The sequence below is a fragment of the Periplaneta americana genome, chromosome 12 (genome assembly GCF_040183065.1).
Source record: "Periplaneta americana isolate PAMFEO1 chromosome 12, P.americana_PAMFEO1_priV1, whole genome shotgun sequence".
NCBI lineage: Eukaryota > Metazoa > Arthropoda > Insecta > Blattodea > Blattidae > Periplaneta > Periplaneta americana.
The window spans coordinates 173,620,618-173,642,315 of NC_091128.1; the positions used below are offsets into that span (position 1 = coordinate 173,620,618).

The following is a 21,698-nucleotide window of genomic DNA, read 5'->3' on the forward strand; positions in this document are numbered from 1 at the left end:
TCTTCAATCGTTTATAGTGAATTTATATTTCTGCAGCTATTCCTGTTCTGTTTGTTGCATGGCTGGTTGATGCTAGATGTGGCAGGAAGGCTTGCGGAAGATCACGCACAACAATAAAATGATCAACGTATGTGTTAACACCAGTGTGATGAAACAGTGAGTACCTACATGATGGTCTCGTAATACAAGATTCTAACTAAGTACTTTGGAGCATGGGCTTATTGTTTCGCAAACTAGAGTTCATTCCACATTAGTGGGCGAGATTGAAGGATGTCTGTGTTTCCTGGGGTTTTTCCATTTCTCCGAACATTAAAAATTCTATTGCATAAATTTTTCTCGTTACCAAACTTCCAGAACAGTCCTAGGGTCTACTCATATTCTAATTGGTTTTTTTTTTCTGGGGATAAAAAGGCGATCTATCCTGCACCATGCCGTCGTGGTCTAAGGCATCCTGCCTAGGAATTGCGTTACGGAATGCGCGCTGATTCGAGTCCTCATGGGGGAAGAAATTTTCTCGTGAAATTTCGGCCAGTGTATGGGACTGATGCCCACTCATCATCGTGATGCACTTGGGGAGCTATGATAGGTAGCGAAAATTCTGTTTCGCAAACCAGCTATAACGGCTGGGGGATATCATCATGCTAACCACACGATACCTTCATACTGGTTGGATGATCGTCCACCTCTGCTTCGGCATGTGGACGTGAGACCAGCAGCCGGCTGGTCAGTCTTGGCCCTTCATGGGCTGTAGCATCACGGAAAAAGGCTTTATGAACACGGTGCTCACCACATCATCTTGTTTTAGTGCCAAGACCATGAAAGCATACAGCTCTACCTCCATGCCCATCATAGCATGTAATATATTATCTATACATATATGATTGTTTGTGTGTGTGTGTTTTTTTTATATCTTATTATTTCATTCTGTTCATTAGAAACACTTAAATCTTACAACAAATTGAACTTATTTATCCTAATTTCTGTGTAGACATTAAATGCAAACATAGGGATTTTTTCAAATCTCCTGTCCCTTTTTTTAATTAATCCCCTCCTTCCTGAATATTATACCCATAATGAATCATCTATGGTTTGAATATAGAAAGACTTCTGTCTGCTTCCTCTGTAAAAGAAGTTAGTGAGGTTTAAAAAGGGTGTGTCAGCTACTATGTATATTTGCGCCCTTATCTAAAATTCTTTAAAAAAACACATAAACACTACAACAAGCTGGTGTAAAAGAAATATAAACACACAAACTCTTGCTATTTCCTAAAATAAAATGATGTCATTTGTTTAATATAGAGCTAAATCTCCAGTATGTTGTTATAAGCAGGACTCGACCTGTCTGCTCTGATTCACAGCTGGATGCGGCTTCGCTTTCTCACAGATTCTAAGGGGAAAATCCCAGTCAGAGTTGTGGCCCGGACGTTTACATCAGGCAGAAATGAGAAACATGTATACAAGTACCTGTCTGCTCTGGGACTCGCCAAAGGCAAGGTAATAATTAATACCCACACATCAATGTGTTCCCCCCACTCCCAATGCCACCAGGTTGCCTTTCGACATTTTTGGCACAACTTTCCTGTTAACACTGGAACTCTCTGCATCATAATCCACAGTTAATTCCCGATTTACCACGAAAATCGTCTGTAGCTGCATTTAGATTGGCAACAGGCCATGATTGTTTGGCCAAACACCTGCATAGAATTGGAATATATCAGTCCCCTAACTCCCCATTGTGCGACTTAAACCAAGAAATGGATTCGGAACACCTCAAAATATGTGCCTTCAGTGGCTGGCCATGATAATATCTTTGAAAAATATTGGAGTGCAAGAGGTCAAATGACTTTATTGTCAAACGCCTGACATTAGAAAACAACAACAACAACACTGGAAGACATCAGCAATGCTAGGAAATACCTAATGAGATTTGATTATTAATTATTTATCATAATGACTTTACTACTATTCTTTATAACCTTAAAGTAAATATACTTCATCCTCTCCCCCTCCCTTACCTACCTACAGTTATTAGTAAACCAGTATTTTGCGAAGTTTAAATATTTATATTTCTATATTGTGTATGATATTATAGTCCAGATCAGCTTACTTAATACCCCAAGGGTGAAACCTAACCATTTTTCCATTATTACTAAATATGCTAGTGAATTATAGTGATTTTCTAGCTCTCAGGTTGAATTTTCTTTTACCAACTTCGTTTCGAATTTCGGGTACTGACAAAAACTGCAACTGGCAGTTATTTTCTGTTATGTTGGTAGCAATGATTTCGGTTTACAGTAAAGCAAACTGATGAAAATGTAAGTAAGTATATACATTTTTAGGTTAGGTCTCATGAATCGTAAACTCTTTACTCAAAGCAATAAATTTCATGTTGCCTCACAAAATAAATTGTAATATCAGATCATGCTAATCCTAATTACCAACATAATATGCGAGAAGTCCTGGAGGAAAATATACTATTTCATAAATAAATTATTGAACCATTTAGGAAACATCTCGCAACATAAAGATGAGATGTGGTAAATAAGCAAGACATTGTTATTGTTAACAATATATTATTATTATTATTATTATTATTATTATTACAGTACATGACATTCAGATTTTACCCTCTTTGGTGATATCTGGTATTAGTTGGCAACACTGAAGAGACGGCCAAATTAGACTTTTAGGAATTATTCTTACATGATCCTCACTATACTTAAATATGTATGGCATCGAAACCTATTGGAAATTTTAATTTCCTTGATTTTATATACATATTCAATCTGCAAAATCCTCTTTGAAATTACGACTGTTAAATCCTCCATAGATCTTGAGGTAGTTTTCACTAAAAGTCAGACTGGCAAGGAAAGTTTAAGGGTCATGGCTCTCGAGACCATCCACACCAGGTACCCAGGATCCAATTGGCTACACATCTACACTGATGGATCCAAAATAGCTGGACACTTGAATGCGGGAGCTGGAATCTATAGTACCTAGCCTGTTTTCATTTTATATTCCTGTAGGCCAGAATACATCAGCTTTTGATGGGGAAATCCAAGCAATTAGTGTGGCATTATAACTCACAGTTCACTCAGGTAAATTCAGTAATGCTGTTATCCTCTCTGACAATAGAATGGCTATCCAGTCAATTAGTCAACTTTCCGGCCTGGTTCAATAGAGATAAAACATTGCCAAGATATACCAAAAGATCTTGCAGCAAACAATAAACAATTACTCTACAGTGGATACCTGGTCACTGCTGAATCTATGGAAGCTCGGCTCCCACTAACCTACCCAAAACCAATGTCATTCCAGCCTGTGAAAATAGCTATAAAAGAGTGATTCAAGACACAACTTCTACAAGACCTAGCCTCAAGAACATCTGAGAAGCACTGGAGAGAGTCAATTCTGAAAATACCAATTCACCCAAGAAAAAGTGCAGTTGCGCTCTTTCGTCTAATAACAGAGCATGATTTACTGGCGAAACACCTTTTCCGTTTTGAGATAATGGAGACACCATCTTGCAAATTGTGTAAGTCTAATACAGAGATGGACCAACATCACCTTGCAGTATGTTCTGGCCTCCAGTCACTCACAGAAGTGGAATGCTATTGGGAAGCCAGGAAGACGATGATTTTTCTATAAAATTGTTTCTTAATATGTGTTCACTTGTTGTTTTCTTTGAAGGTTAATGATTCTATAATCAATTTACCAGCCATTAGATAAATAAATAAATATTCATTTAAATAGTTGACTGTGAAAGCTTAGGATTCTAACTCCCTATACTTCAGATGTTACAAGCATACTCGACTGCCCTAGAAAAACTTGTTGTCTTTTGCAAGACAAACTCTTAGTAGGAGAATGCATAAACGTGATGAAGAATCACTGTAATTATCTAAGTTTAGCTTTCTTCTCTGAGCTAGGACTTCAATCTGAGAATGCACAGTGGCCAGATCATGCTGATGGCCAATCTAGTGCATACCTCCTACCTTTAACATTACTTTTACCTAAACATAATATTTCTGCAGTAACATATTACAGTTACTTAATATTTGGGTGGCAATTGTGCAGTGCATGTAGTGGTAATTGTTATTGCATATATCCACTTTCAATGGTAAGCTGTTGTCTGTGTTACATGATTGGGTTACTGCTCTTATTCTAGAATGATAAAATAGAGCCAGAAGAATTCACATTTGACAAGTTCTACCATCTCTACCAGAAGGTCTGCCCCAGGCACGACATCGAACACCTCTTCAAATCAATGTGAGTTCAATACTTGAGTGATTGTTGCATCCATACATTTTGAAAGTGATTGGTGCATCATATAAGGCTTGATATTCGCTAGTGATTGTTGCAGCCATACATCTTGAGAGTGATTGGTACATCATATGAGGCTTGATATTCGCTAGTGATTGTTGTATCCATACATCTTGAGAGTGATTGGTACATCATATGAGGCTTGATATTCGCTAGTGATTGTTGTATCCATACATCTTGAGAGTGATTGGTACATCATATGAGGCTTGATATTCGCTAGTGATTGTTGTATCCATACATCTTGAGAGTGATTGGTACATCATATGAGGCTTGATATTCGCTAGTGATTGTTGTATCCATACATCTTGAGAGTGATTGGTACATCATATGAGGCTTGATATTCGCTAGTGATTGTTGTATCCATACATTTGAGAGTGATTGGTACATCATATGAGGCTTGATATTCGCTAGTGATTGTTGTATCCATACATCTTGAGAGTGATTGGTACATCATATGAAGCTTGATATTCGCTAGTGATTGTTGCATCGTATGAGGCTTGATATTCACTAGTGATTGTTGTATGCATACGTCTTGAGAGTGATTGGTACATCATATGAGGCTTGATATTCGCTAGTGATTGTTGTATGCATACGTCTTGAGAGTGACTGGTACATCATATGAGGCTTGATATTCTCTAGTGATTGTTGTATGCATACATTTTGAAAGTGATTGGTGCATCATATGAGGCTTGATATTCTCTAGTGATTGTTGTATGCATACATTTTGAAAGCGATTGGTGCATCATATGAGGCTTGATATTCTCTAGTGATTGTTGTATCCATACATCTTGAGAGTGATTGGTGCATCATTTGAGGCTTGATATTCGCTACATGCTTGACTTTGCACCACAAGAGGCATGCTGTCTGATTGTAACATGCACAGGCGATGTTTGCTATTCAGTACTCCAGAACATCAGACGATGCTTGCTATTCAATACTTCAGTGGTTGTGCATCACGTGGGGCATGCAGTTTACTTGTGTTGTTTACGGGTCCAGCACGCAGGGCAAGTCGAATTCGATGAGCTTGGGCCAGTTGATGCTGTTCCTGAACGAGAAACAGAGGGACCCACGGCTGAACGAGATCCTGTACCCCTTATATGACCAGAAACGGACACTGCAGCTCATCAACGCTTACGAACAGGATGACAACGCGCGCAGCGAGCGTGAGTGACGTCACAACTTTGGAGTCATGTGTGCAAACTAGGGTGTGGCACTGAGATGTGATTGGCTTGTCCACAGGGCGGATGACACGGGATGGGCTGATGCGCTTCCTCATGTCGGATGAGAATGCGCCGGTGGTCCTAGGCCACCTAGACGTTTATATGGACATGGATCAGCCCTTGGCACACTACTACATCAACAGCTCACATAACACGTACCTAACAGGCCTTCAGATTGGAGGACGCTCCTCTGTTGAGATGTACCGTCAGGTGCTGCTTTCAGGATGCAGGTACACATCTTGTTGCTTTGTTTCTCATTAATACTTACAAATGGCTTTTAGAGAACCCGGAGATTCATTGCCCGCCATCGGTCCCTATCCTGAGGAAGATTAATCCAGTTCCTAGCATCATATCCTATCTTCTTCAAATCCATTTTAATATTATCCTCCCATCTATGTCTCGGCCTCCCCAAAGGTCTTTTTCCCCTCAGATCTCTCAACTGGCACTCTATATGCATTTCTGGATTCATCCATACGTGCTGCATGACTACACTTCAATTTTAAGAATTATCTTTCATATGGAAGGTAGCTGATAACAAACAGAACACTCTGTTGTTGTTGTTATTATTATTATTATTATTATTATTATTATCATTATTATTATTATTATTAAATACTGTATTTACCCGCATAAGGGGTGCCCCCCGCATAATGGACGCAGTCCAATGTTTCGCGTTAAAATTAATAAAAAAAAATTCCCTGCATAATAGATGCATAGAGGAATTTGAATCTGTGACAAATGATAACAGTGATGCTGGACCTGACAGTGAATGAGGTAAGGCTAGTGTTAATAATAACAATAAAGTGTCTTGTCTTATTGTTGCTGTATTCATTGTTACAAGTTATCATCTGTTTATACAACTGCTGCTAACTATCGATCATCTTAAGTGTACACAATCGACATATAAATTAGTCGCAGCCCATATATCAGTGGCGGCTCCTGCATATTTCTTAAGAGGAGGAAAGAAATTAACAGCACTAAATGACACCTTCTTGAATGAAACATGCTACAAATTAGCCTACATGCATACATGTAAGACCAGGTAGTGTTGGGGTTTGCCTTCCCTTCTGTATAGCAATAATCTGTTCTTGTAAACTGAGTTTCCTAAATTGTCCAAAATATATTATGATTTCACTTCCATTCATTGTTGAATATTTGCACAAATTAACAATTACAAGGAAATTCACAACCTCGTAGCATTTTTCGAGCACACTACAGCATCACACGTGTTGGAAGAGACTAGCTACTAACTTGTAATCGGAACCGTTTTACGGAAATGGGAATGGGAAATAATGTGAGGAAAGAACACTGCACCCACCCACGTGGTCTGTGTTGCCACATGTACATTTTACAAGTTCAGTATCACATACTTTTGAAGAATGTCAGTTCTTGTAAAGTCATACTATCATTATTGTTCAAAGCTGCCGGTGGCCGATTAACTTTTTATGTTAAAAATGATGTAGTTTGGAGTACCTACTTTCAGTTTCAAATATATTTGTACAAAACTGGCAACTTGGCTGTTGCCCTGTCTAGTAAACAATGAATAGAAGTGAATTTCAGGGGCCAACTACGTAAAACTACTTTCTCTTTGTTTTACATAAACCCGACTTTAACTTTCTAATATCCACGAAAATTTCAAACCATGAATAGTAGCCTATATAAAGTGCAATGAATAATATTTTTGATTTATAATTTAAAAAAAAGTTTACATGGTGTCTTTCATAGCGTTGCGTTAAAACTGTTTTTGTTGTGTCTCCTCCTGATGTGTTATAGTCCGGTTGAATGCAGCATCGTTAGATGGCAGCGGTAGCGAGCTTGCTGCACGACCAGTCGGCTTCTATTTCCCGCCCATGCGCTGATTCAGAGGAGGATCTCCTCCCTCTCCGTTCATTTACTCGCTTTAAAACTCTGCTTCTTTCTCTGGCCGCTAGTGCGCTGTTGTCTATGTGTGTTAACTGCAGTAGAGGAGGAATGGAGTGCCTTTCCTCCACACAGACTATCTCGCATCTTTCTCACAGTTTTCTAGTAGCACATGAGCGCGCGTCGTTTAAAACTCGATCAACCGAGTTTTTCTTATAGCTGTGAACTTAAAAATTATCGATTCTTCCTCGAATTTCAAGGCACAGATTTCATTTGGTATTTACTTTCAAAAGAAGAAAATGTGAGGAGGACGTTCCTCCCTGCCCTCCCCCGAGGAACCGCCACTGCCATATATCATTACGTATTCCATCGATTATTTCAGCATTCTAGCTGGCACATCTTTAATACTTTTCTTTACTTAAATGTTTTCCTCGCATAAAGGACGCATTCTAGTTTTTTGTTATAAAAATCGAAAAAAAAAGTGAGTGTATTACACGGGTAAATACGGTACTTTCCAGTGGCGGCTCGTGAACTTATGGATTGGGAGAGCTGCAGTAGATTTTGGTACATACAAATTTCACTTCTTGATACCATTACTAATAAGTATAGGACAAAAATAAATGCACTACATATCGAAAAACCAAAACTTCCTGACTTAGTTGGGAGATGTCTGTAGGACCATTTGCTAATCCCTAAGAAAAACTAATACCATCGATTTCAGTCTGAATTTCAGATCGGCAGACACTCAACTTACAATCTACTAGTTCATTCTGAATTGTCTTAGAATTACCTTTAAACAGTGGCATGTTCCAAATGATTTCTGAGAGGTTCGTTTAGATTACTGACGGACTGTAGCAACCCACGAAATACACTAGAGTCCTTCGAATCGTTTTTTCATCATGTCCCCTAAGGGGAAGTTCATATTGGCCACAAAATTTGATACAATCAATATTTTTTAAAATAATTTCACGATTTTTTCTACTTCTTGATTATCTTTGAGAATGTTTGTTCTGTTCGTTTCACATAATTGCGCAGCAATATTAGTTTTGCCTAACATAGCCAATGAAACAACATTTTTCAGGTGAGATTGCGAAGATTCGTGCTTTTTAATTTTTAGGGGCAAATGTCCTAAATCTGTTACACCACTCCTAGTCCATGTAGTATCACCATCGAAGAGGAGGCAACCACAAATGCTCAGCGTAAATTTCATTGTTGTACTTCCTTACATATATGCACTATTTCGGCTGGATAAAGCTTGAGTAAGATTTAAGTCAGGTAATGAACGACCCTTTAATTTCACTTCATTACATCAATTTTCTCCGCAAGGGAAAGTTGAGAAAAATAAAATTAATATTCTGTAATTCACACACACTCATGCTTGCACATTTGCACTGGTTAAGTTACGATACTAAAACGTCACACCAAAGCAACACTTAGATATACTGATGTCAACAATTTTCTAAAACTGGAAAATAAGTTTCTTTCGTATTTTACGTGCAATATCAAAAGGATTATACTCATGCAATCATTTTGAGTTAAGGCAAATATTAGGTTCTGCTGGAGGCTGGATATGTACATAATAATAAGGCAAAAGAGAATATTAATTTCGTTATATTAAGTCGATAAGATTCTACAACAATAAGTATGTGAAGAGAAAATAAACATTTTTTCATTAAGTTTCAAGGGAATAGAGAATCTATTTGACGTAGCATTACAATAGTGTGTGTGGGAGGGGAGGAAAGATCTTCCCTTGTCGCCTGGCTCTGCATGCCACTGCAGCAAAATATGGGTTTTAAACAGCGGCAGTTTCCCTCTGCTTCCCTTCACCTCTCTACCCCCTGACCAAGCCAGACACACTCTCTATGATCTGTCCCACCTTGCAGATCCCAGGACGACTTTGAATGCAGTGTCAATTCCAGTACAGTCGACGCGCAAAAAGATAATGCATAAGATAATAATACATATTCCCGGCCAGATGAAATATAAAACAATTTACCAATAAAAGCTGTAACAATTCTTCTACAAATTAAAATAAATATTATTTTTATTTTCCTGTCAAAGCAGGGAGTGCTGCAGCTCCGCAGCTTTTATGGATGGGCCGGCCCTGTTACTTTCCCTAAACAGGGATTACCTAGAAGACAAAGTATACCATTTACAAAAAAAAAAAAAGAAAAAAATTCTTTTCTCTTGCAATTTCAAAGCTGTATTCAATTTTATGGAAAATAGTTCTAGCGAAATATTTTTATTTTATTTTTATTATATGTTTTTAAAAATCGTTTTAAATAAAGAAAGGAGAATGTTTTCTTTTGTTTGTTGCCATGTGAACAGATCTGTTGATACTGTTAAATATGGTGTCATGAATATTTAAAAATGGCAGAGTGATATATTCTAGATTATAATTGGTGTTCTGTGATTTACATCACTTTATTGGTTCATTGGACAGATTACAGTATGAATAATTTCGAGGGAAAAATTGTTCTGGGGCCGGGTATCGAACCCGGGACCTTTGGTTAAATGTACCAACGCTCTCCCACTGAACTACCCGGGAACTCTACCCGACACCGATCCAGCTCAGTGGGAGAGCGTTGGTACGTTTAACCAAAGGTCCCGGGTTCGATACCCGGCCCCGGAACAATTTTTCCCTCGAAATTATTCAAATTAACTTTACAGGGAGTTATTCCTGAAAGCTTAATTTGCATAATACACGTCACTGTACGTAACAGAAAACCACAATTTAAAGTCACACAGAGTTAGTGTGCACTCAAATGTTGGTTGCTTGACGGTTGTCAGCCCACTTTGAGGTCTGTGGATATAGAGGGAAAAATTGGATCGGTGTCGGGTAGAGTTCCCGGGTAGCTCAGTGGTAGAGCGTTGGTACGTTTAACCAAAAGTCCCGGATTCGATACCCGGCCCCGGAACAATTTTTTCCCTCGAAATTATTCAAATTAACTTTACAGGGAGTTATTCCTGAAAGCTTAATTTGCATAATACACGTCACTGTACGTAACAGAAAACCACAATTTAAAGTCACACAGAGTTAGTGTGCACTCAAATGTTGGTTGCTTGACAGTTGTCAGCCCACTTTGAGGTCTGTGGATATAGAGGGAAAAATTGGATTGGTGTCGGGTAGAGTTCCCGGGTAGCTCAGTGGTAGAGCGTTGGTACGTTTAACCAAAGGTCCCGGATTCGATACCCGGCCCCGGAACAATTTTTTCCCTCGAAATTATTCAAATTAACTTTACAGGGAGTTATTCCTGAAAGCTTAATTTGCATAATACACGTCACGTAACAGAAAACCACAATTTAAAGTCACACAGTTTTAGTGTGCACTCAAATGTTGGTTGCTTGACGGTTGTCAGCCCACTTTGAGGTCTGTGGATATAGAGGGAAAAATTGGATTGGTGTCGGGTAGAGTTCCCGGGTAGCTCAGTGGGAGAGCGTTGGTACGTTTAACCAAAGGTCCCGGGTTCGATACCCGGCCCCGGAACAATTTTTCTCTCGAAATTATTCAAATTAACTTTACAGGGAGTTATTCCTGAAAGCTTAATTTGCAGATTACAGTATGTTTACATTGCTCAGTAGTGAAGCATTGTTGACTGGACGGGATGTGGCAGCAGCATAACACCACACATAGAGAGTGTTGCGTGTTGCAGGTGTATCGAGCTCGACTGCTGGGACGGTGAAGACGAGGAACCCATCATCACACACGGCCACTTCGTGTGCACCAACATCTTGTTCAAGGTGAGTCACTTTGCGTGGAGTGTGGCCTTGTACCCAGTTGCTCTGTATTGACTTGTCCATTCCATTACAGGACGTGATCTGTGCGATTCGCGACACAGCCTTTGTGACGTCAGTCTACCCTGTGATCCTGTCATTTGAGAACCACTGCTGCAAGGAACAGCAATACAAGATGGCCAAGTACTGCAACGAGATTCTGGGGGACCTGCTGCTCAGTGAGCCTCTCCCCAATATGTCGGTGTGTACAATAGGGAGTTGCAGAGTATTTAAAAAATATTACTGGCCATTTGCAGAAATGTTAATCATTTATGATCGAACCTTGATCGATGATTAACCAGAGTTTGATTGGCAATAGATGAAGTCTCACTTGTAAATTCCTCTGCCTGACAATTAACTCCTATTTGAATTATAAAGATTACGTGCACCATCTCTCAAATTTACTGTCAAGTTCTGCCTATCTCGTCTGGCTGGGCGGAAGAGAAGGCCTACTGGCCCTAGGTCTGCCAGATTAAGGCCCGGTTGCAGAAACGCAAATCAAATCAGTCCCTGATCGCCAATCAGTTGATGTCTGATTTATTTGATTGTTCATTGCGTTGCACAAACATGAATCTCCAATCAGCTTGTCTCAATTTACTAATTGGTGATTTAAGAAAGAAATACATTTGACAACAGCGCTATTTAGCAACCACAGCCAATTTGATGCTCTTTAAAAGTCGCGAAAGGAATGCATCAAGTGGGCGGTGACTAGGAAAACAAGTGAATGTTTTGCTGTTTTGTTGCTTTTTGTAGAAAGGAAACAGGCGGTTTCTATTTGTATATAGACTACAATATAGTGAAAGAATATGAAGAAAACAAAAAAAAAGTGAGGGGGCTTCTGTTGTGGGATTTGCTAGGGGAATCGACAAGAAATTGGAACATGCATAGCCTCCATAACCCAAAATAATTCCATTTCCCATCTCTCTGTTTACAAATGGAGCTCGTAACCTACTCATTAAAAATATTGTGTTGTCATGTGTAGAACCCTGCAAACGGGCTACAACATTCCAGAATTTCAATGATGGTGTATACTACATATTGCCTGTATATTCACAGAAAAGAAACCTTTTCTATTTCGATAAAGTTCGGCATCATTTCAACTAGGTGATTGGATGGGGATGTGAGCAGTTTATACAACCAATATTAGGCTACTCTTGGAAATCCTGACATGGCTGAAAATTCTCTCTGGATTTCAAATCGTTCCCTATTTGAAGTTTGGGGATTTATGAGACCCTGCCATAACAAAGCAATTTCATACGTAACATTCCTAACTACTCGGCAAATAGTTGATTTGTGGACCCTAACAAGATAACCCAAGACCGCCTGAAAAATTCCAACAGCATAAAATCTCAGCATTATTAGAACTTGGTTCATAGGAAAAAGTGGAAGGTTTCGATTTGTCTGTCTGCATATATTTGTTTCAATTTTTGAAAGTAACAAAACACAGGAATCCTTACTTAACCTAAATCTTTGCTCAAATTCTCTGTCATTATACATAAAAACAATTCATGTCTATCACGGAAACGCCCTCTTCTTAATAATATTTTTTTTTTCGTTTAAAATTTCTTCATCAGAAGAATCCATTATGTCGAAAACAATACTGTTACGCTATAACTATTTACTATATAATTACAGTAACTGCATTACAAACAGAACAACATAAATAGCCTGCTTGATCGATGATCAGTGACTTAACCAGCAAAAATCTGTTGATCAAATCTGATGGAAGACTGATTTGCGATCAAACACTGATTGTTCTTTCTGCAACAGAAATAGAACTGATGGCCAATCAAACCCTCCTTGATCGCCAATCATATTTTGATCGGTGTTTCTGCAACCGGGCCTAAATAAATAAATTATTATTATTATTATTATTATTATTATTATTATTATTATTATTATTATTATTATTATTAAATTGTCACAATATTGCAGCAGGAAAACTCTTATGTCTTGCTGTTATAGCTAGATCTACTCCAGGATAAAATACAATGTAATCTCTTGGGGTGCAGCAGATCAGTACTTAATATTTATAGAATTCTTGTCCTGCAAAAACGAATAATTAGAACAATTTTCAAAATTAAACTTCGCGACTCTTGGAAACGTCTATTCAAAGAACAAAAGATTCTAAGGCCCGGTTGCAGAAACACCGATCAAAATATGATTGGCAATCAAGGAGGGTTTGATTGGCCATCAATTCTATTTCTGTTGCAGAAAGAACAAAGTGTTTGATCGGAGATCAGTCTTCCATCAGATTTGATCAACAGATTTTTGCTGGTTAAGTCACTGATCATCGATCGAGTAGGCTATTTATGTTGTTCTGTTTATAATGCAGTTACTGTAATTATATAGTAAATAGTTACAGTGTAACAATATTGTTTTCGACATAATGGATTCTTCTGATGAAGAAACTTTGGAATGAAAAAAATATTATTAAGAAGAAGGCATTTCCGTGATAGACATGAATTGTTTTTATGTATAATGACAGAAAATTTGAGCAAAGATTTAGGTTAAGTAAGGATTCGTGTGTTTTGTTACTTTCAAAAATTGAAACAAATATATGCACACAGACAAATCGAAACCTTCCACTTTCTCCTATGAATCAAGTTCTAATAACGCTGAAATTTTATGTTGTTGGAATTTTTCAGATGGTCTTGGGTTATCTTGTTAGGGTCCACAAATCAACTATTTGCCGAGTAGTTAGGAATGTTACGTATGAAATTGCTTTGTTATGGCAGGGTCTCATAAATCCCCAAACTTCAAACAGGGAACGATTTGAAATCCAGAGAGAATTTTCAGTCATGTCAGGATTTCCAAGAGTAGCCTAATATTGGTTGTATAGACTGTTCACATCCCCATCCAATCACCTTGTTGAAATGATGCCGAACTTTATCGAAATAGAAAAGGTTTATTTTCTGTGAATATACAGGCAATATGTAGTCTACACCATCATTGAAATTCTGGAATGTTGTAGACCGTTGACAGGGTTCTACACATGACAACACAATATTTTTAATGAGTTAGGTTACGAGCTCCATTTGTAAACAGAGAGATGGGAAATGGAATTATTTTGGGTTATGGAGGCTATGCATATTCCAATTTCTTGTCGACTCCCCTAGCAAATCCTACAACAGAAGCCCCCTCACGTTTTTTTTTTTTTTGTTGGCTTCATTTTTTTTTTTCACTGTATTGTAGTCTATATACAAATAGAATCCGCCTGTTTCCTTTCTACAAAAAGCAACAAAACATTCACTTGAACATTCACTTGTTTTCCTATTCACTGCCCACTTGATGCATTCGTTTCGCGACTTTTAAATAACATCGGATTGGCTGTGGTTGCTAAATAGCGCTGTTGTCAAATGTATTTCCTTCTCAAATCAGCAATCAGTAAATTGAGACAAGTTGATTGGAGATTCACTTTTGTGCAACGCAATGAACAATCAAATAAATCAGACATCAACTGATTGGCGATCAGAGACTGATTTGATTTGCGTTTCTACAACCGGGCCTAAGAGTTCCATCCTTAATTTTTTTCTTTGACAATTTTTGACAATTTATTGCAAGCAAAAAAAAATTACATACATACATTAAGAAAAGATTTTACAATACTATTGTAATACTCCTATATGAATATTCTTCAAAATTAAAAATTGATTGCCAATCTCATATTCAACCATGTATTGTGGGTCCCTATCACCACGGCATGGCGCGTCCTCAGGTTGCGGATAGAGGAGACGGCCTCCAGATATGGAGGGTAGCTGCGAATATATTGAATAAGCAGTCGTGGACAGCCGATAAGGGGTGGTCCTCCAGCTTGGGGGTTGGGCGAAGGGCTAACAACCCATCACCGTAAAAAAACAGCTTGTTACGTATCCCTATAATAAGCCTCGGAATAGGACTGATTCTCTGGCACGACCACAGCAAAGGAATAAGGATTTGAGATTTGGCACTTGGAACGTAACTAGTCTTTATAGAACAGGAGGGGTAACATTAGTAGCAAAAGAACTAGCTAGATATAGAATAGACTTCGTGGGAGTACAAGAGGTTAGGCTAGATGGGAATGGCATATCACAAATAGGAGATTACTTGTTGTATTATGGGGAAGGAAACAATAATCACCAATTAGGAACAGGATTCTTTGTTCATAAAAGAATAAAATCAGCAGTAAAAAAGGTCGAATTTATCAGTGACAGGTTATCATATTTAGTACTTAAGGGTAGATGGTGCGACATCATAGTTATAAATGCTCACGCCCCTACAGAAGAGAAAGACGACCATATAAAGAATAGCTTCTATGAGGAATTAGAACATACTTTTGATCAGTTCCCTAGATATCACATGAAAATTTTATTGGGGGATTTCAACGCTAAAGTAGGACGGGAGGATATTTTTAGACCAACTATTGGAAAAGAGAGCCTACACGCAATTAGTAGTGACAATGGAGTTAGATTAGTCAACTTTGCCACATCGAAAAATTTAATTGTCAAAAGTACAACATTCCCCCATAAGGATATACATAAATATACTTGGACTTCTCCAGATGGATTGACACACAACCAAATCGATCACATCTTGATAGATAAACGGAGACATACTAGTATAGTAGATATTCGAACTTTCAGGGGTGCAGACTGTAATTCTGACCATTATTTGGTGATTGGAGAATTAAGAGAAAGATTATCAGTAGCCAAGCGAGTTGAGCAGCAAGTTAATATTACTAAATTCAATATTTTGAAATTAAAGGACGAGGAAGCTAAGCAAAATTATCAGGTCGAAATTTCGAATAGGTTTGCCACTTTAGAAAGTTCCGACGAAGTTGAGAAAGAATTAGATGTTAATAGCGTGTGGGAAAATATCAGAGATAGTATCAAAATTGCAGCTGAGCAGAGCATAGGTTATTATGAAACTAGGAAAAAGAAACCGTGGTTTGATGAAGATTGTTGCATGGTAGTAGAAAGAAGGAAACAGGCAAAATTGAAATTCTTACAGGATCCAGTTGAGGAGAAGAGAGATAATTATTTCAATGAAAGACGGGAAGCAAGTCGTACACTTATGAATAAAAAGAGAGGTTACTTGAAGGAAAAACTGAATGAGGTAGAAACAAATAGTAAGAATAAAAACATTCGAGATTTATATAAGGGTATAAAGGAATTTAAGAACGATATCAGCCAAGGGTAAACGTGATCAAGGATGAGAATGGTGACTTGCTTGCAGACTCTCCATCAATCCTAAACAGATGGAAAAACTATTTTGCGCAACTACTAAATGTACATAGGCCAAATAGAAATGATCGGGACGAAATTGAAATACAAACTGCTGAGCCATTTATACCCGAACCCATGCTTTCAGAAGTCGAAATTGCGATAGAAAATCTGAAAAAGTACAAGTCTCCAGGTATCGATCAAATTCCAGCAGAATTAATACAAGAGGGTGGGAGTGCATTATATAACGAAATTTATAAACTTGTACTTGCTATTTGGGAAAAGGAAATTGTACCAGAACAATGGAAGGAGTCCATAATTGTACCTATTTTTAAAAAGGGGGACAAAACCAACTGTGGTAACTTTCGAGGAATATCACTTTTGTTGACGTCGTACAAAATTTTGTCCAATATTCTTTTGAGAAGATTAACTCCGTACGTAGATGAAATTATTGGGGATCATCAGTGCGGTTTTCGGCGTAATAGATCGACTATTGATCAGATTTTTTGTATTCGACAGATAATGGAGAAAAAATGGGAGTATAAGGGTACAGTACATCAGTTATTCATAGATTTCAAAAAGGCTTATGACTCTGTTAAGAGGGAAGTATTATATGATATTCTTATTGAATTTGGTATTCCCAAGAAACTAGTTCGATTAATTAAAATGTGTCTCAGTGAAACATACAGCAGAGTCCGTATAGGTCAGTTTCTATCTGATGCTTTTCCAATTCACTGCGGGCTAAAGCAGGGAGATGCACTATCACCTTTACTTTTTAACTTCGCTCTAGAATATGCCATTAGGAAAGTTCAGGATAACAGGCAGGGTTTGGAATTGAACGGGTTACATCAGCTTCTTGTCTATGCGGATGATGTGAATATGTTAGGAGAAAATACACAAACGATTAGGGAAAACACGGAGCGAAGCAAGTAGAGCAATCGGTTTGGAAGTAAATCCCGAAAAGACAAAGTATATGATTATGTCTCGTGACCAGAATATTGTACGAAATGGAAATATAAAAATTGGAGATTTATCCTTCGAAGAGGTGTAAAATTCAAATATCTTGGAGCAACAGTAACAAATATAAATGACACTTGGGAGGAAATTAAACGCAGAATAAATATGGGAAATGCGTGTTATTATTCGGTTGAGAAGCTCTTATCATCCAGTCTGCTGTCGAAAAACCTGAAAGTTAGAATTTATAAAACAGTTATATTACCGGTTGTTCTTTATGGTTGTGAAACTTGGACTCTCACTCTGAGAGAGGAACATAGGTTCAGGGTGTTTGAGAATAAGGTGCTAAGGAAAATATTTGGGGCTAAGCGGGATGAAGTTACAGGAGAATGGAGAAATTTACACAACACAGAACTGCACGCATTGTGTTCTTCACCTGACATAATTAGGAACATTAAATCCAGACGTTTGAGATGGGCAGGGCATGTAGCACGTATGGGCGAATCCAGAAATGCATATAGAGTGTTAGTTGGGAGACCGGAGGGAAAAAGACCTTTAGGGAGGCCGAGACATAGATGGGAGGATAATATTAAAATGGATTTGAGGGAGGTGGGGTGTGATGATAGAGACTGGATTAATGTTGCACAGGATATGGACCACTGGCGGGCTTATGTGAGGGCGGCAATGAACCTTCGGGTTCCTTAAAAGCCATTTGTAAGTAAGTAAGTAAGTAATCTCATATTCAAATATATATATATATATATTACGAATTACAATTATCTTCGAATGTGCCCAATATGCTTTCAAACTTAAACATTTATTGAAGAAAAATTCTGATTATCATTTTTATGATATTCGAAACCAGAATTCCGCCACCAGCGTGGCTCAGTTGGTTAAGGCGCTTGCCTGCCGGTCTGAAGTTCCGTTCGGGCGCGGGTTCGATCCCCGCTTGGGCTGATTACCTGGTTGGGTTTTTCCGAGGTTTTCCCCAACCATAGGGTGAATCCCAGGTAATCTATGGCGAATCCTCGGCTTCATCTCGCCAAATACCATCTCATCGACGCTAAATAATCTAGTAGTTGATACAGCATCGTTAAATAACCAATTAAAATTTAAAAAAGCAAAGAATGCCATAGCGCTCTCTGAACATACTACAAAACTTTTTTAATCATTTCCCATTTACTTATGTTCCAAAACCTTTAATTCGCTTCCAACCATTATCTGCAGTAATAAAACAGAAAATTCCTTTCGAAACTCTCTAAACCATTGTTTTTATAAGTTGGACGAGTACTTCTTTAGAAACGATGTACAAATGGACAACTAATATAGGTACTATAAACTCAGCATATGGTGTTTTCACAGAGGTTTCTATCATTCCCCTTATCTCTGTAGGGCTATATCCTGCTCTGCTATATACCTCGATTTATGTTTGCTCTGCTGCATTACTAGTTCCGTGAATTATTGTTAATTTTAGTTAGTTGTAATTTGTCATTTACGAGTAAGTAAACATTCATTAAAAACACACACACAGACACAGAGATTATAAGTGGCTGTTTACTTGCAGCTGGAGCCAGGAGTACCTTTGCCTTCACCAAACCAGCTAAAGTACAAGATCCTTATTAAAAACAAGAGACTGAAGCCTGAAGTGGAGAAGGCGCAGTTGGAGCTGTTTCTACAGGGGCAGCTGGCCATCCAGGACGAGGAGAAAGAGGACGCTTTCGCCCCCTTCTTGGAGGTGATGTGCAACTGTCTAGGTGATGTACAGACCCAGAAACAAAATTTCGGCCACCTGAATTTTCCAAGTTCCAGTTACAGCTGAACTCCAATTATCCGGACTAATAGGAGGTAGTATGATCCGGATATGCAGGAATCTGGATAATTGGGTCAGATGTGGAAAGAGTCTAGAAACAACAATAGTAAGCTATTGCATGTAGGCCTACAGTTTATAATGAACAAAGTTACACATATTCAAACAAAATAGAATTTTAAACGGATTAAAATTACAAGTGCTCTTCATATTCCATACAGAACAGAACTTTACTTATGTATGGGACTGTACTCCAACCACGAGGAAGTCTCCAGGGAATGGAACGAAGCGGAGTGATGCTGTGAATGAATGTTGATGTCATAAGATGTCATAAGGTCACACACGTGGGTACTCGTATCTCTATTGGCTATCTCTCAAAGCACAAACCATAACACTGATATACACATTTTTATACTACCCTAGTTACAAAATTAGATCACAGTTAATCTCCTGGTCTTTTAATCCCTCCATACAGGAAATATCATATGCAGGAGAGCACATGATTTTTAAACTAACGTTATAACGATAATATTATCTATCTACTGCGCTACAATAGATGATGCAAAGTAAGCACATTCCTTTCACGGTTTATCTCCTGGTTGGAGAACAGTAGTACAGTACACGATATAAAAAACCTAAACATATGAACTTTCTTTGAATAAACAATTTCAAACTGTGCTGGAACGTAATTCGGATAATTAGTGATCAGGATATTTGGAGTTCTACTATATAACATACTGCACAAGCTTAGGAACTTGAAAAATTCAGGTGACCTGAATTTTATTTCTAGGTCTGTACAAAGTTACGCAATGTGGCCATTGTATAATTTTTGTTTTGTCTTGTATTTCAAATGACCACCTGGAGGCATGCTGAACATATTCTCAGGGAGTTTCTGTAAACACTGAAAATCTGGGTATAGAAGATCCTTTCCAGGGAGGTGGTGGTGGTGAGAATGGAAAGGTGATCTACAGCTGTGCATGGGTGTGGGTTTGATTCTCGTTTGGGCTGATTACCTGATTTAATTTCTTCCCCAATTGTAAGGCAAATGGCAGGTAATCCCATGGCCAACTTACTTCTCACAACACAACACAACTAAAGTGAAACTGCAGTGTCACTCATTGCTTGTGTGCCAAGAATGCGGAAGCACTATTCCCGGTGATCATGTCTTCTCTTGGCAGGGAACAGCTCCTGTAAAACTTGAGCATCCCGAACTAACCTCACTTTAGTTGCACACCACTTTGGCGAGCCATGCTGTACATGATGTGTATCTGTGGAGAGTTATGTCGTGTATTAGGTTGAGTATATGTGTAAGTGTTCGTATAAGTGTAATATAGGGAATGGGTGACGATGATGAGATGAGGAAGGAAGGGAGAAGGGGAAACCCGGTGCCGGCACGTAGCCTACTCCTGTTGAATAGCACCAAGGAGGTTGCCAGGCTTAACGTCCCCATCCAAAAGACGAATCACTATCAACAGTGACATATGCCTCCTCTTCATATGCACTGCGGAGAGATTCGGGATTTAACCCAGGCATATTAATGCACAATCTAGTGAACAATAAAAGCAATAAGCTAAAAAAATGCTTAATAAAGGGAAAATTTTTAGGAAAATTTGTAATTATATCAGTACAATTTGTAATACTAACCAAAAGTCAGTAAGCCAATAAAATATCTCAAGGGAAAAATTTTCTTCATTAACCTTGAAACCACATCAGCTTCTTGTCTATGCGGATGACGTGAATATGCTAGGAGAAAATCCACAAACGATTAGGGAAAACGCGGAAATTCTAGTTGAAGCAAGTAAAGCGATAGGGTTGGAAGTAAATCCCGAAAAGACTAAGTATATGATTATGTCTCGTGACCAGAATATTGTACGAAATGGAACTATAAAAATTGGAGATTTATCTTTTGAAGAGGTGGAAAAATTCAAATATCTTGGAGCAACAGTAACAAATATAAATGACACTCGGGAGGAAATTAAACACAGAATAAATATGGGAAATGCGTGTTACTACTCGGTTGAGAAGCTTTTGTCATCTAGTCTGCTGTCAAAAAATCTGAAAGTTAGAATTTATAAAACAGTTATATTACCGATTGTTCTGTATGGTTGTGAAACTTGGACTCTCACTTTGAGAGAGGAACAGAGATTAAGGGTGTTTGAGAATAAGGTTCTTAGGAAAATATTTGGGGCTAAGCGGGATGAAGTTACAGGAGAATGGAGAAAGTTACACAATGCAGAACTGCACGCATTGTAGTCTTCACCTGACATAATTGGGAACATAAAATCCAGACGTTTGAGATGGGCAGGGCATGTAGCACGTATGGGCGAATCCAGAAATGTATATAGAGTGTTAGTTGGGAGGCCGGAGGGAAAAAGACCTTTGGGGAGGCCGAGACGTAGGTGGGAAGATAATATTAAAATGGATTTGAGGGAGGTGGGATATGGTGGTAGAGACTGGATTAATCTTGCTCAGGATAGGGACCAATGGCAGGCTTATATGAGGGCGGCAATGAACCTCTGGGTTCCTTAAAAGCCAGTAAGTAAGTAACCTTGAAACCTCTTG

General features: G+C 38.3%; 1 protein-coding gene across 5 annotated transcripts in view; it reads left to right on the forward strand.

Annotated features, from left to right (window-relative positions):
* Positions 1 to 21,698, forward strand: part of LOC138711219 (1-phosphatidylinositol 4,5-bisphosphate phosphodiesterase-like) — a 67,960-nt gene that overhangs the window by 22,715 nt on the left and 23,547 nt on the right. For all 5 annotated transcript variants that reach the window (XM_069842618.1, XM_069842617.1, XM_069842614.1 and 2 more), the window contains 8 exons: positions 77 to 156; positions 1,359 to 1,494; positions 4,166 to 4,266; positions 5,317 to 5,483; positions 5,560 to 5,770; positions 11,054 to 11,141; positions 11,212 to 11,376; positions 18,894 to 19,064. In XM_069842618.1, coding sequence (XP_069698719.1) covers positions 77 to 156; positions 1,359 to 1,494; positions 4,166 to 4,266; positions 5,317 to 5,483; positions 5,560 to 5,770; positions 11,054 to 11,141; positions 11,212 to 11,376; positions 18,894 to 19,064 — 1,119 coding nt within the window. The remainder of the gene's footprint in view (positions 1 to 76; positions 157 to 1,358; positions 1,495 to 4,165; positions 4,267 to 5,316; positions 5,484 to 5,559; positions 5,771 to 11,053; positions 11,142 to 11,211; positions 11,377 to 18,893; positions 19,065 to 21,698) is intronic.